This window comes from Bos taurus, chromosome 4, assembly GCF_002263795.3.
Source record: "Bos taurus isolate L1 Dominette 01449 registration number 42190680 breed Hereford chromosome 4, ARS-UCD2.0, whole genome shotgun sequence".
Classification (NCBI taxonomy): Eukaryota; Metazoa; Chordata; class Mammalia; order Artiodactyla; family Bovidae; genus Bos; species Bos taurus.
The window spans coordinates 95,074,058-95,086,991 of record NC_037331.1 but is presented as its reverse complement, the minus strand read 5'-3'; the positions used below and the strand labels follow the sequence as shown (position 1 = coordinate 95,086,991).

Sequence of the window (12,934 nt, the reverse complement as noted above, 5' to 3'; positions counted from 1 at the left end):
GGTGACTGCAGCCATGGAATTTAAAGACACTTACTCCTTGGAAGGAAAGCTATGACCAACCTAGACAGCATATTAAAAAGCAGAGACATTACTTTGCCAACAAAGGTCCATCTAGTCAAGGTTATGATTTTTCCAGTGGTCATGTATGGATGTGAAAGTTGGACTGTAAAGAAAGCGGAGCACCGAAGAATTGATGCTTTTGAACTGTGGTGTTGGAGAAGACTCTTGATAGTCCCTTGGACTGCAAGGAGATCCAACCAGTCCATCCTAAGGGAGATTAGTCCTGAATGTTCATTGGAAGGACTGATGTTGAAGCTGAAACTCCAATACTTTGGCCACCTGATGTGAAGAGCTGACTCATTTGAAAAGACTCTGATGCTGGGAAAGATTGAGGGCAGGAGGAGAAGGGGACGACAGAGGATGAGATGGTTAGATGGCATCACCGACTCGATGGACATGGGTTTGGGTGGACTCCAGGAGTTGGTGATGGACAGAGAGGCATACTGAACCCTGGCATGCTGCGGTTCATGGGGTTGCAAAGAGTCGGACATGACTGAGCAACTGAACTGAACTGAACTGAAAGTCAGACAAAACTTAAATCACAGGAATTTATAAACATATACATATATAATACTGTGAGAATATGGTTAACAAATAGTGAAGTCGCTCAATCGTGTCTGACTCTTTGCGACCCCATGGACTGTAGCCCACCAGGCTCCTCAGTCCATGGAAATTTTCCAGACAAGAGTGCTGGAGTGGGTTGCCATTTCCTTTTCCAGGGGATCTTCCTGACCCAGGGATTGAACCCGAGTCTCCTGCATTGCAGGCAGACACTTTACTGTCTGAGCCACCAGTGAAGCCCATGGTTAACAAATATGAAATAATAATTATGGAAGTGGGATTAGAGGACAGATACAAAATGGTGCTCACAGGAAGCTTCAAAGGTTGCAGTAGTTTTCCATTTCTAAAGACTGCTGAAGAATAAACAAGTATTTGTTTTATTATTCTTTAAATTTTATGTATAAGTATGCATATTTTTTCCCTTTGAATATAGCATATTTTGCAATGAAACACTTAAAACATGACGTGATCCAAAAGGTTTGTAAACAGTAAAAAAACAATTAAAAGGAAAAATAAGTATAGAGACTAGGTTTCCAAGAACTACAGTAAAGTTAAAAATTAAGTTTTATTTATCCACCTTTTTTACCTATCAGAGCATTAATTTCCTCAAGGATATGGACATAATAAGTGTTAATGCTGAAAGTGTATAAATGAAAAATGATTATTTTTTACTTCAGATGACTTCAGACACTATTTGTCAAGGAAACAATTTAGCTCATGGTCCTAATACCATCCAAGTACACTTTTTTAGTAAAATAACAAACTATGTTAAGTTTATTTTTTCTAAAAGGCAGTTAACTGAATCATTGAGTGAAAGTTCAGTTTACTAACATCACATTAAATGTTTACAGAATAACTTGAGTTTAAGTGCAGTAGAAGCCACAAGCTGTTCAGATCTGTACTCTGATCAGTTACTACTCAGAATAGTAACAGCACCATAACCAGTTCTTTTTAGTTAACATTTTCCTCAAAATATAACAAGAGACTTAGATTTGTATCATTAGTAATGCCCCCCCCAAAAAATTAGATTTTAAATATTCCAGTAGAGAGAAATAAAAAGTCTATGCTTCATCAAACCCCACACTGTATTTGCCTATGAAATAAAAATTCTTCCAAAATGTAAACAAACAAAAAAAGGGGAAATAAAAATTTACCTAACAGTTTCAAAGACTGAATAAACTACTGATGTAATCCAGATAACTGTTAACCATTCAGTACTTGCCTATTTAAAATATGACTTCTAAATGGAATCAGGAATTAAACATAATCTTACCTGCGGAGGATAGTTGCTTTCTGAAGACCACCTTGAAGACTGGTCATTTGGTTTATCAACTAAAATGTTCCTGAAATAAAGAAAAGGAAATTATACATTTAATTAAAAGAATAAGTGAACAAAAATATGTGAAAAGAGGAATAATCTACCAGATGTTAAAATTATCACTAAGTTATATAATACTGGGAACTTGAATAAGAAGAAAAAAAAGGAAACAGAACAAGCAACACAGAAAATGTCTAGCAGTTTTAAGGTTTTTAAATATGATTAAGGTAGTATTTTAAACAACTGAAAAAAGGCATTTTATTTATATATATGTGCACACAGAGAGAGACAGAGAGCGAGAGAGAGAGAGAGAGCGCGAGCTCTACTTCATATCCAGTGACAACATGAGCTACAGGTGTACTTAGGAATTTAAGGTAAACAAAGTAATAAAATACTAATAATTAATACTACACACATATATATGTGTGTGTGTGTATATATATATATTTAGGAATTTAAGGTAAATAAATAAAAGACCTAATAATATAATATCATATATATATATACATACATATATGTATATGTTTATATAAATACATACATCTTTTTTTTTTTTTCAATCTTTGAATCAAGAAGGTCTTTTAAGCCCAGCACCTAAAACAGACCTATGAAAAAAGGAACTGATATACATACTTTGGAAGGTGGTGCTTTTACTGGAAATTATAAGGCTAAAGACAAACAGAATCACACATAAAAAAACTATTTGATAAAGTTATTTCTCAGAGGGATATGGGTTAATTCTGAAACACTTCACACTGGTGTCAAACAAACAGTAAATGGACAGTAGATGATGGGAGTCAAGCTTCTCACTTTGGAGTGAAAAGTAACAGAAAAGCAAGGGGATGAAGGTTGGAATGAACCCAAGGCTACTGAAATAGAGTCAGAGACATCAGTGTGAACTCATATTAATATTCAGCTTTATATAGATACAGATAAATAGATTCAATAATTGTATGTGAGAGTACTCCTAGCTCTGTTCACTAATAGGGACTAGAATCATTGATACTCCAGTAGCAGTGAGTACACTCAATACCAATTCTTGATTTCTACATACCACAGTCCAATAAAAGGAAACAGGGATTCTTGGGAAAGGAGCTGATTCTAGGCATAGAGCAGGGAATTCAGAACATTAGTCTAGAACATCTTGTAGTGCTCAAAACCACCACAAAGGTCGGGGCGGGGAGGGGGGGGCATGTCAAAGGGACACAGAGGAGCCAACATGAAAGAATGAATGGCCAAAGCTAAAATAACTAAACAGCAAAATAAATAACAAGGTACTGGATTACAACCCAAATATCCCTGAGTCTCTAGTGATATAAATAACTCTAGCCTAACAATCAGAAAAACATCAAACAGATTCAGACTTGAGAATACTCAACAAAATACATGACCAGTACTCCTCAAACTATCAATACAATGAAAAATAAGGAAGATTAAAAACCCATCACAGACCAGAAGAGAGTAAAGGAACAAGATAACTAAAAGTAATGGTATCTTGAATGGGATCCTGGATCAGAAGACACTAAAATAGGAAATCGAACAAAATTCAAATAAAATGTGAAATTTAGCTAACAGTAATGTATCAGTGTTGGTGTCCTGGTCATGACAAATGTACCATGGTAATATAAGATGTCATCAACAGGAGAAACTAGATGAGGGGCATATGCAAACTCGCTGCAACTTTTCTATAAATCTAAAATCATTTTAAAATAAAAAGGGTATTTTTTTTAAAGTTGGATCTACACCTATCACAGAAAAGGTACTTAATAAATGTCAAAAAGATGAATGAATTTTTTTAAAGACAGAACTATAAGAAAAAGAATTTTCTTTACATACACATTTTACAAAGATAAAACATTAATACATAATAATAAATAATAAATGAAATGACCTCATGCATTCTAAAAGGTAAAAACCAGCTAGAAAAATATAGACAATGTAAAACACAAAAGGCTAATTAAAATTTGAATATTTAAACAGCACTTAATTATAAATACAGCCTTCCCACGTGGCCCAGATGGTAAAGACTTTGCCTGCAATGTGGAGACCCAGGTTTGATCCCTGGGTTGGGAAGATCCCCTGAAGGAGGGCATGGCAACCCACTCCAGTATTCTTGCCTGGAGAATTCCATGGACAGAGGAGACTGGTGGGCTACAGTCTATGGGGTCACAAAGAGTTGGACACGACTGAGTGACTAAGTTATAAATAGCCCATACAAAAACTAGCAAACCCAACCATTCAAAATCAATAATAACCAAAAATTAGAGATTAAAACAAAGATATACATTATCCCTATAAAATTGAGCCTATACTCAAAATAACATATTTGAATCATAACTGCAGTTGTTGCCCAGAGCTGGTAAAATGGTACTCTCATATTTTGCTGGCAGAAATGCAAATTGATACAACTTTTCAAGAGAGAATTTTAATATACTATATATCAAAAACATTTCAAATATGTATATCCCTCTAAATAAAAATGATAACAGCCATGATGACAATGATGATGTTTGTGTCTAACATTTCTGAGCTTTTATGACATCCCAGACTAAGACATCCTGGTCTAAGTGCTTTCTATATATAAACTATTACCTTCAATGTACAGATTAAGAAACTGAGAGAGATAAATTAATATACCTAATTGGTGGTTGCAGTTTAGTTGCATCTGACTCTTTGCAACCCCATGGATTACAGCCTGCCAGGCTCCTCAGTCCATGGGATTCTCCAGGCAAGAATACTGAAGTGGGTTGCCATTTCCTCCTCCAGGGGCTCTTCCCAACCCAGGAATAGAACCCAGGTATCCTGCAATGCAGGCAGATTCTTTACCAACTAAGCTACAAGGGAAGCCCACACCAAAAATTAAGAATCTCAACCCAAGGCGATCTGACTCCAAAGTCAATGCTTTTAATCACCATAGTACACAGTTTTAGCATATTTCACTTCCTGGAACTTAACCTAAACAATAATCCAGGGGATTTAAAACATCCACATTCATGACAATACGATTTATAAAAGCAAACTGTAAACAACCTAATTGTCTAACAATAGAGGATGTGTTAAAAAAAGTTATGAAATGTCTATGTTACAGAATAACATGTAACCATAATATTATGGCCTCACTTCAATGCTGTTGGCAAATGTTTATTACACAGTGAGTGAAGAGAAAAGGTAGTTTGCAGAGTATGTACAATGAATCAAGTATTGTTAAGTAATAATAATGTTCGTGCATGAAAAGAAAAGACCAAGAAGATATGCTAAATTGCTAATGTAGCTATTGCATTACAATAATATAATATGGTAATGGTGAGATTACAATGACTTTCCTCCTTCTTCGCACGTTTTTGTACTTTCCAAATATTCTAAAACTAACACATCAACATATAATCAGAAAAAAAAGATGTGTTTTATTAAGCATCACAAAATAAAGATAAGAACGAAAAGACTGCAGTACGGTTAAAAACTAAAGCTATAAAAACTAGGGGGAAAAAAATCACTCTGACATGAAAGTATGAAGGAAAATCTAATGTAACTATGATAAATTGGGACCACAAAAATCACAAAGTATAATACATTGTGGGAGGGGAGATCAAATGACATGAGAGTTAATTTCATCATTTTCATAGCTCCTAAGAATAATGTTTCTGAAATTGATAAAAAGAAAGAGACTCAAGAATACTGAAATTTAGAATAAAAACATACTACCTATCTCATAAATTATTTGAGACAGAATACCAACAACAACAAAACAGCAAAAAGGAGCTAACAGAAGATTAAATGAAAGCAGGACACACTGAAAACAGAAAATTTTAAATACAATGACAATATTAATACAAAGAATCTAAAACAGTCAGACATATAAACGGCCTAAAATAACACAGTAAGATATCCTTTGAACTGGGTGTATAGGAGTAACATTACTATTACATGAAGGCACACACACATTAATAGAGTGACTAGTAACAGATAAAAGATATGTACGGCAGATACAATCTTTGCAAAACCAGGAGGAATTTAAAGAAAAAGTATTAACTGGGATTAAAGGGCTCAAAGGGAGAGATAAAAAAATAAAATTTAAAGAAGTTTGGACTGGAGGAAAACAATAAGATAGTAAGAATTCAAGCTAGGATTGTGAGTCAATGAATTAAATGAAAACAAAAATAAAGTAAAAAACACAGTGCCAGAAGAAACTAATAAAACAGTAGCAGGAGATTAAAGTCTCTCAGCATCTAGAAAATTAATAAACATCTATACAATGTCAAAGTAGCAATAAGGATTAATAGTACTATGAAGAAAAACAAAACAAAGTAGAAGAGAAACAGACCTAAATGAGGGACTTAGCCATGTCATAATCTGAAAAATGAGCAGATAGATCACTAAATGCAAAGCTAAAGGGGTAAATAGTTACAGTATGTTATGGTCTTGTAAATTCTGAAATGCCTATTAAACAACCCACTGGAGATTCAGCAGCTGATTAACTGAACTGAAATTCAAGGAAAATGCCAGAGCTGAAAAAATAGAGCCATCAGTATATCAAATGCTAAAATATATAAAGCTATGACACTGAATGAAATAACTCAGGGGATAAAAAGGAGGTAGAAGAGAAGCTGCACCGCCCCCCCACCCCCCCACATGGCGCTAATGGTAAAGAAGCTGCTTCCAATGCAGGAGACATAAGAGACATAGGTTCGATCCCTGGGTCTGGAAAATCCTTTGGAGGAGGAAATGGCAACCCACTCCAGTATCTTTACCTGGAGAATCCCACAGACAGAGGAGCCTAGCAGGCTACAGTCTGCGGGGTCGCAAAGAGTTGGATACAATTGAAGCAACTTGGCACGCACAGAGAAGCTGAAGGACTCATTAAGCTCTGGAGGGTCCATTATTTGGGGGGCCAGAGAGAAAGATCAAGCAAAGGAGACTGAGAAGGACCAAAGACGAAGAAACTGAAAACTTACAAACTGTGATGTCAAATGAAGAAAGAAATATTTTGCGAACAAAGAAGTGAAAAACTATGTTCAGTGCTGCTGAGAAGACAGGATTTGGGTGGTATTCACTTCATTTGACTAACTCCAAACTTAAAAGTTGCCACACAGAAAGTGCTTAATAAATATTTGATAGATATGAACAAATACATAAACAGCACTAAAAGGAAAAAAATTCAAATGATTCTATTAAAGTATAGAGTATATTAATTATATTAATATTAAACAAATATATTAATATATTTGTTATCTGTAATTTAAAGCTTATACTAAGATAAAAGAGAAATATGTACACTTGAAACTAATACAATATTGTAAATCAACTATATTAATTTTAAAAATGGATAAAACAGAAATATGATGCAGATCAGAAATGAGGTCAGGTCTAAGGTGCCTTGGAAAGATGGACGCTTGAAAATATTCCTGATGATTTCTCTCTAGTTCCAACACTAAGTCAACTACCAAGTACCTCTCTTAAGCCCAGAAGGTGACAGAGGCCAGAACCAGAACTTTTAAGAATTATCACAAAAGCTTATTAGTACTAGGAGGACCACGAGATCCATGGACTCACCTTTCCCCAAGAGAAATGCAGTAACTAAACAAGCACTTCTGGGACAATAGGCTAGTCTCCCGGGCCCACAAAGAGCTTCAGGAGAACTTTACTGCTGAATATAAGAACAAACTTCTCCTAGCTGAAGGCATCTAGCTGCTGAGAGGTGGCTCCCAGTGACCCATGGCGAACCACAAAGAACTAACAATATACAAAATGTTACACAAAAAGCCCCAAGACAAAGACTGCCAGCCTGCCCATAATCTGAGGTATCAGAAGCTTTACCCAAAGAGTACACAATACAAAAAAGTTTGTATAGAAAAATGTACAAAAAGAGCCAAGAAAATTTATTAAAAAGTGAGGAGAGATCATTTTATCAGCTTTTAAAACACTTCAAATTCTTTATAATTAAAACAGTAGGGATTGGTATAGGAACAGACCAAGAACTAAGAAACAAAAACCCAGAAATTGAGCCCGGTGTAGATGAGAACTTAATATTTTATGAAGATGATGTTTTATTTCAATGGGAAATACTATTTCATATTTAAATGATGCTTATACAACTGGATATCCACAGGAAGAAAATAAGTTAACCCCTACCTAATATCATATACAAAATTAATTCCAATTAAAGATATAACCATACACACATACATAAACATCTCAGAAAAAAACTGAGGGCCAATATATACAACCAAAAAAGTGTTAAGAGATCTTTCTGTCAAGAAACACAGAAGCTTAAACAAAAATTTTATTTAAAAAACTTTAAAATTTTGTATTGTAAAAAAAAACTCCATAAAAAAGGACAGGAATCACATGGGTCAGAATGGCCATCATCAAAAAGTCTACTAACAATAAATGCTGGAGAGGGTATGGAGAAAAGGGAACCCTTTTACACTGTTGGTGGGAATGCAAACTGATACAAGCACCATGGATAACAGTATGGAGATTCCTTAAAAAACTAGGAATAAAACTGCCATATGACCCAGCAATCCCACTACCTGGGGATATATACTGGACATATATCCTGAGGAAACCGTAACTGAAAAAGACACATGTATCCCAATGTTCACTGAAGCACTACTTACAAAAGCTAGGATATGGAACCAACCCAGATGTCCATCAGCAGATGAATGGATAAGGAAGTTGTGGTACATATACACAATGGAATATTACTTAGCTTAAAAAAGAATGCATTTGAATCCATTCTAATGAGGTAGATGAACCTAGAACCTAATATACAGAGTGAAGTTAGTCAGAAAGAGAAAGACAGATATCATATATTAACAAACACATATGAAGTCTAGAAAGATGGAACTGATGATCCTATGTGCAGGGCAGCAAAGGAGACAAAAGCACAAAGAACAGACTTTTGGTCTTAGTGAGAGGAGGAGAAGTGAGATGATTTGAAAGAATAGCATTGGAACATACACATTACCGTATGGAAAATACATAGCCAGTGTGAATCTGATGTATGACAGAGGGCACCAAAGCCACTGCTCTGTGACAACCTAGAGGGATGGGGTGGGGAGGGAGGTGGATGTGGGGCTCAGGAGAGAGGAGACACATGTATGTCTATGGCTGATTCCAACTGCTGTGGCAAAAACCATTACAATGTTATAAAGTAATTATCCTCCAACTAAAATAAATAAAACTTTTTTAAAAAGACAGGAAACAAGCAATAGTTTAGGAAAAAGTACTTGCAACTCATATGACTAACAAGCTAGTAATCATACAGGGTTTCACTTCAGAATAAAATGAAAAATGAGTGTGTGTCACTGAAGAGTCTTTAAAATTTAATGACTAGTAAATAACAACAAAAATTTTTTTTCTAAATCCCTGTGTCAGGAAAAACAAATTAACACATTAAGATATCTTTTTTTCACCCCTCAAATTGATTAAGTTAAATCTTTACTTAACAGGAAATCTCAGGGAGAAACTGTGGACATGTCCATTATTCCAACCTTGATGGAAAGTCAATTTGCAATATCTATCAAAATTCTAACTGCACATATTCTTTCACCTAGCATTCTCAGAATCTATCCTATAAAAATAAAATCATCAGTATATAAAGATCTATGTATAGAGACTCACTTATGAGTCTAGTTGCAATAGCAGGGAAATAAATCATAAAACACTATACTGCCAGATCTATGCCAGCTAAATTGTAGGGATTTCTGCAATATAAAAAATAAAGAAGGAAGTATGATTTTATTGTTAAAAAAATTATTATTTATATATATTTGTATCCAATTGTGGCTTCCCTGATAGCTCAGCTGGTAAAGAATGCACCAGGAGACCAGGGTTCGATTCCTGGATTGGGAAGATCCGTCACAGAAGAAATAGGTTACCCACTCCAATATTCTATGGCTTCCTTGGTGGCTCAGACGATAAAGAATCTGCCTGCATTGTGGGAGACCTGGGTTTGATCCCTGGATTGGGAAGAGCCCCTGGAGAAGGAAACGGCCACTCCAATATTCTTGCCCAGAGAATTACATGGACAGAGGAGCCTGGCAGGCTACAGTCCATGGGGTTGCAAAGAGTCGGACACGACAGAGATTTTCACTTGTATCCAGTTGAATTAATAAGCATGTGTGGTATTACCTAATTCATATCAAATATATAAAGCACAGATATAAGCCAATAACGAAGCGTGAAAGTCAAAGTGAAAGTCACTCAGTCATGTCCAACTCTTTGTGATTCCATGGAATTCTCCAGGCCAGAATACTGGAGTGGGTAGCCTTTCCCTTCTCCAAGAATTGTTCCCAACCCAGGGATTGAACCCAGGTCTACCGCATTGCAGGCAGATTCTTCACCAGCTGAGCCACAAGGGAAGCCCAAGAATACTGGAGTGGGTAGCCTATCCCTTCTCCAGGGGATCTTCCCAACCCAGAAATTGAACTGGGGTCTCCTGCATTACAGGCGGGTTCTTTACCAACTGAGCTATCAGGGAAGCCCCAAAATGAAGCGTAAGTATCATTAATGAGTTTTATTTATCTTCTTCTACTTATCATATTCAGATTTTTAAAATAAACATTTTATATAAGCATTAAAATATTGTAAAAATATTATGACAAACTTTTCATATTTATAGAAAACTGACTACATCATCATCAGATGGTCAAATCGGGCTCAACTCTTCTTTCTTTTTGAAGACATAGGTGATAAAGAAGCAATTAATAAAGATATAACTGTTTCTTAAAATTTTTAAGTGACAGATTATCCCTCAAAGCTTAAAGTCAACTACAGATCAGTTTTAGTTCTTCCTCCCAGATGCTCCTTCCTAAAATCCATTTGCACTCTCCTGGAAAGCAAGTGAGAAACTGGCTGTGGGCAGTGACTATTATCAGCATTACTCTTCATCAGCAGGGACACAGCCACTGTGGTAGCTGTCTATAAAACATGTGCGTAAGTATCCTTACTCATAACTCCCAAAGATCTATAAAACGCACCATCATCACTGGTATAGTTTTTCCTTCTTCTAACACTCAAGAGAGACATTAACCTCTTTCACTACAAACTGTCAATCATGATACTAGTTCACTAGCCCTAATCTCTGAAAGGGGAAACATCCCATCCACAGCCTCTGCTGAAGAAGCAATCACAGACAGACAGTGATGTTTTTACTTGTGACTCAACCACCTCAGTGACAGCCAATCTAGCCTAGCTAAGAGAGAGAATGGATCATATGAAAATAATGTATAAAAAATAGAACCAATGAAACAGAGGGAAAATTATACAGAATAAAAGAGAGAGAATAAGACAGTCAGTAGTAAGATAAGACTGTAGCAGACATAAAATAGAAGAGACTCCCAGGAATAACAGAGAATAGAAATTAATGGCTTTTTGGTTCTAGCTTACAGGAGGCTATTTCTGGCCACCAAAATATGTGATCAAAACATACTTCTAGGTACTCCATGACTAATGTTTAACATTTTAACTATTGTCTGAGAAAACAAGTAAATGATCAGCAAAAAAAAAAAAAATACAGAAGACACAATTCAGTATAGAAACTATATGATCCAAATAATAAAAAAAAGTAATCTACTAAGATTAAGCTCAATATATGCCATTCTAAAAGCAAAATACAAATAACAACTATCAGAGAACTTGTTAAGAACCGATAAAACAGATGGGCTAAAGATTAAAATGGTTTCTTTTTTTCATCAGGGTTAATTTAATTTTAAAAGGTATATTTTTATTCCTACCAATGCAAGATGAAAACCATAAGGAAATAAAACTGAGCCATATTAAGTCTCTTAGATATAAACTAAAAAAGGCAAGGCTGTGAATAATCAATTTTTTCTATTAAGACTATAAAAATCTATAGTGAAACACATGGACAACTGAAATACAGGATACAACATTAATTTTTTCCCAAGCTTTATGTCTCTATTTTGCAAATTTTTTAAGGTAGTATATTTAATTATACTACCAACTACATGCCAGGAACAAACTATTGAAATGCATTATAAGAAGATAATTTACTGGACATTTTGACTTCAAGTCAGCAAATTAAAAATCTTTTTTTTTTGATTAAACATGTTCAAATCTTAAGCCTGCCTGGCAACATCTTTTAAATTGCTGCTCTTAAGAATACTTAAACGTAAAAAGCAGCACTTGGGCAAAAAAATGGAGCACTTATCATTTTTTTCTGCTAATGGATGCACAGGATACTTAACAGTAAATCCAGTCGATTTTAAACTGAGAGTTTTGAATACTCAAAAGCTAGCTACCTCTAATTTCAATGTGAAGAAGTCAGTCAAGCCAAGTCTGAGAATATTTTTCTTCTGGTAGTTTTAAAATACCCTACTAAAACCTGTGCCTTTTGGTTGAATAATGTGACAAAACACATCTAGAAGAAAGCTCTGACTAGGAATGATAAGATCCTGGAGCTTGGCCACTAATTTGTTGGGTAACGTTAAGCACATCACATAATCTCTCAGGACTTTAATTCCTTTAACTGTAGTGTAAAGGGAAGGGCTGAATTCCTTGATCTCAAGTTTCTTCCAGCTCTAATAGGAGCAGTGCATTGCACAACTCTAGAAAACACCATTCATGAGGCCATGTTAATATTCTACAATTCTATGAAAAGATTTCACATATTTCATTCAAGGTATCATGTATAATACTCCTCTTACACAGCAGTCAATAACAACACACAATCCACTGACTGTAAAACAGCTTCCATTATGTGTAAACACTGTTCTAGGGTAACACCACAGAAGTGTAGAAGGGGTACCTGTGGCCAAGGATATTATGATGTAATAAATAATAAATGTATATAGCATAAAATGTTTGAGACATAAAAACCATATATAATAAAAAGCCAATTCAAAATGCAAAACAGAAATCAACTCAAACAATTTTGAATATCCACAGTTGTACAGTGTTAAAGAGTATACTATAAAAATTATAGCTTTTCCAAAAAAATCACTTGTACACTCACTTTCAAATACTTCCTAA

The 12,934-nt window shown here is 35.1% G+C and overlaps 1 protein-coding gene across 8 annotated transcripts in view; it reads right to left on the bottom strand.

The window, feature by feature from the left end:
• The window catches only part of MKLN1 (muskelin 1), a 391,857-nt gene that overhangs the window by 154,942 nt on the left and 223,981 nt on the right, over window positions 1-12,934 (bottom strand). For all 8 annotated transcript variants that reach the window (XM_024990572.2, XM_024990571.2, XM_059885486.1 and 5 more), the window contains 1 exon segment: window positions 1,895-1,964. In XM_024990572.2, coding sequence (XP_024846340.1) covers window positions 1,895-1,964 — 70 coding nt within the window.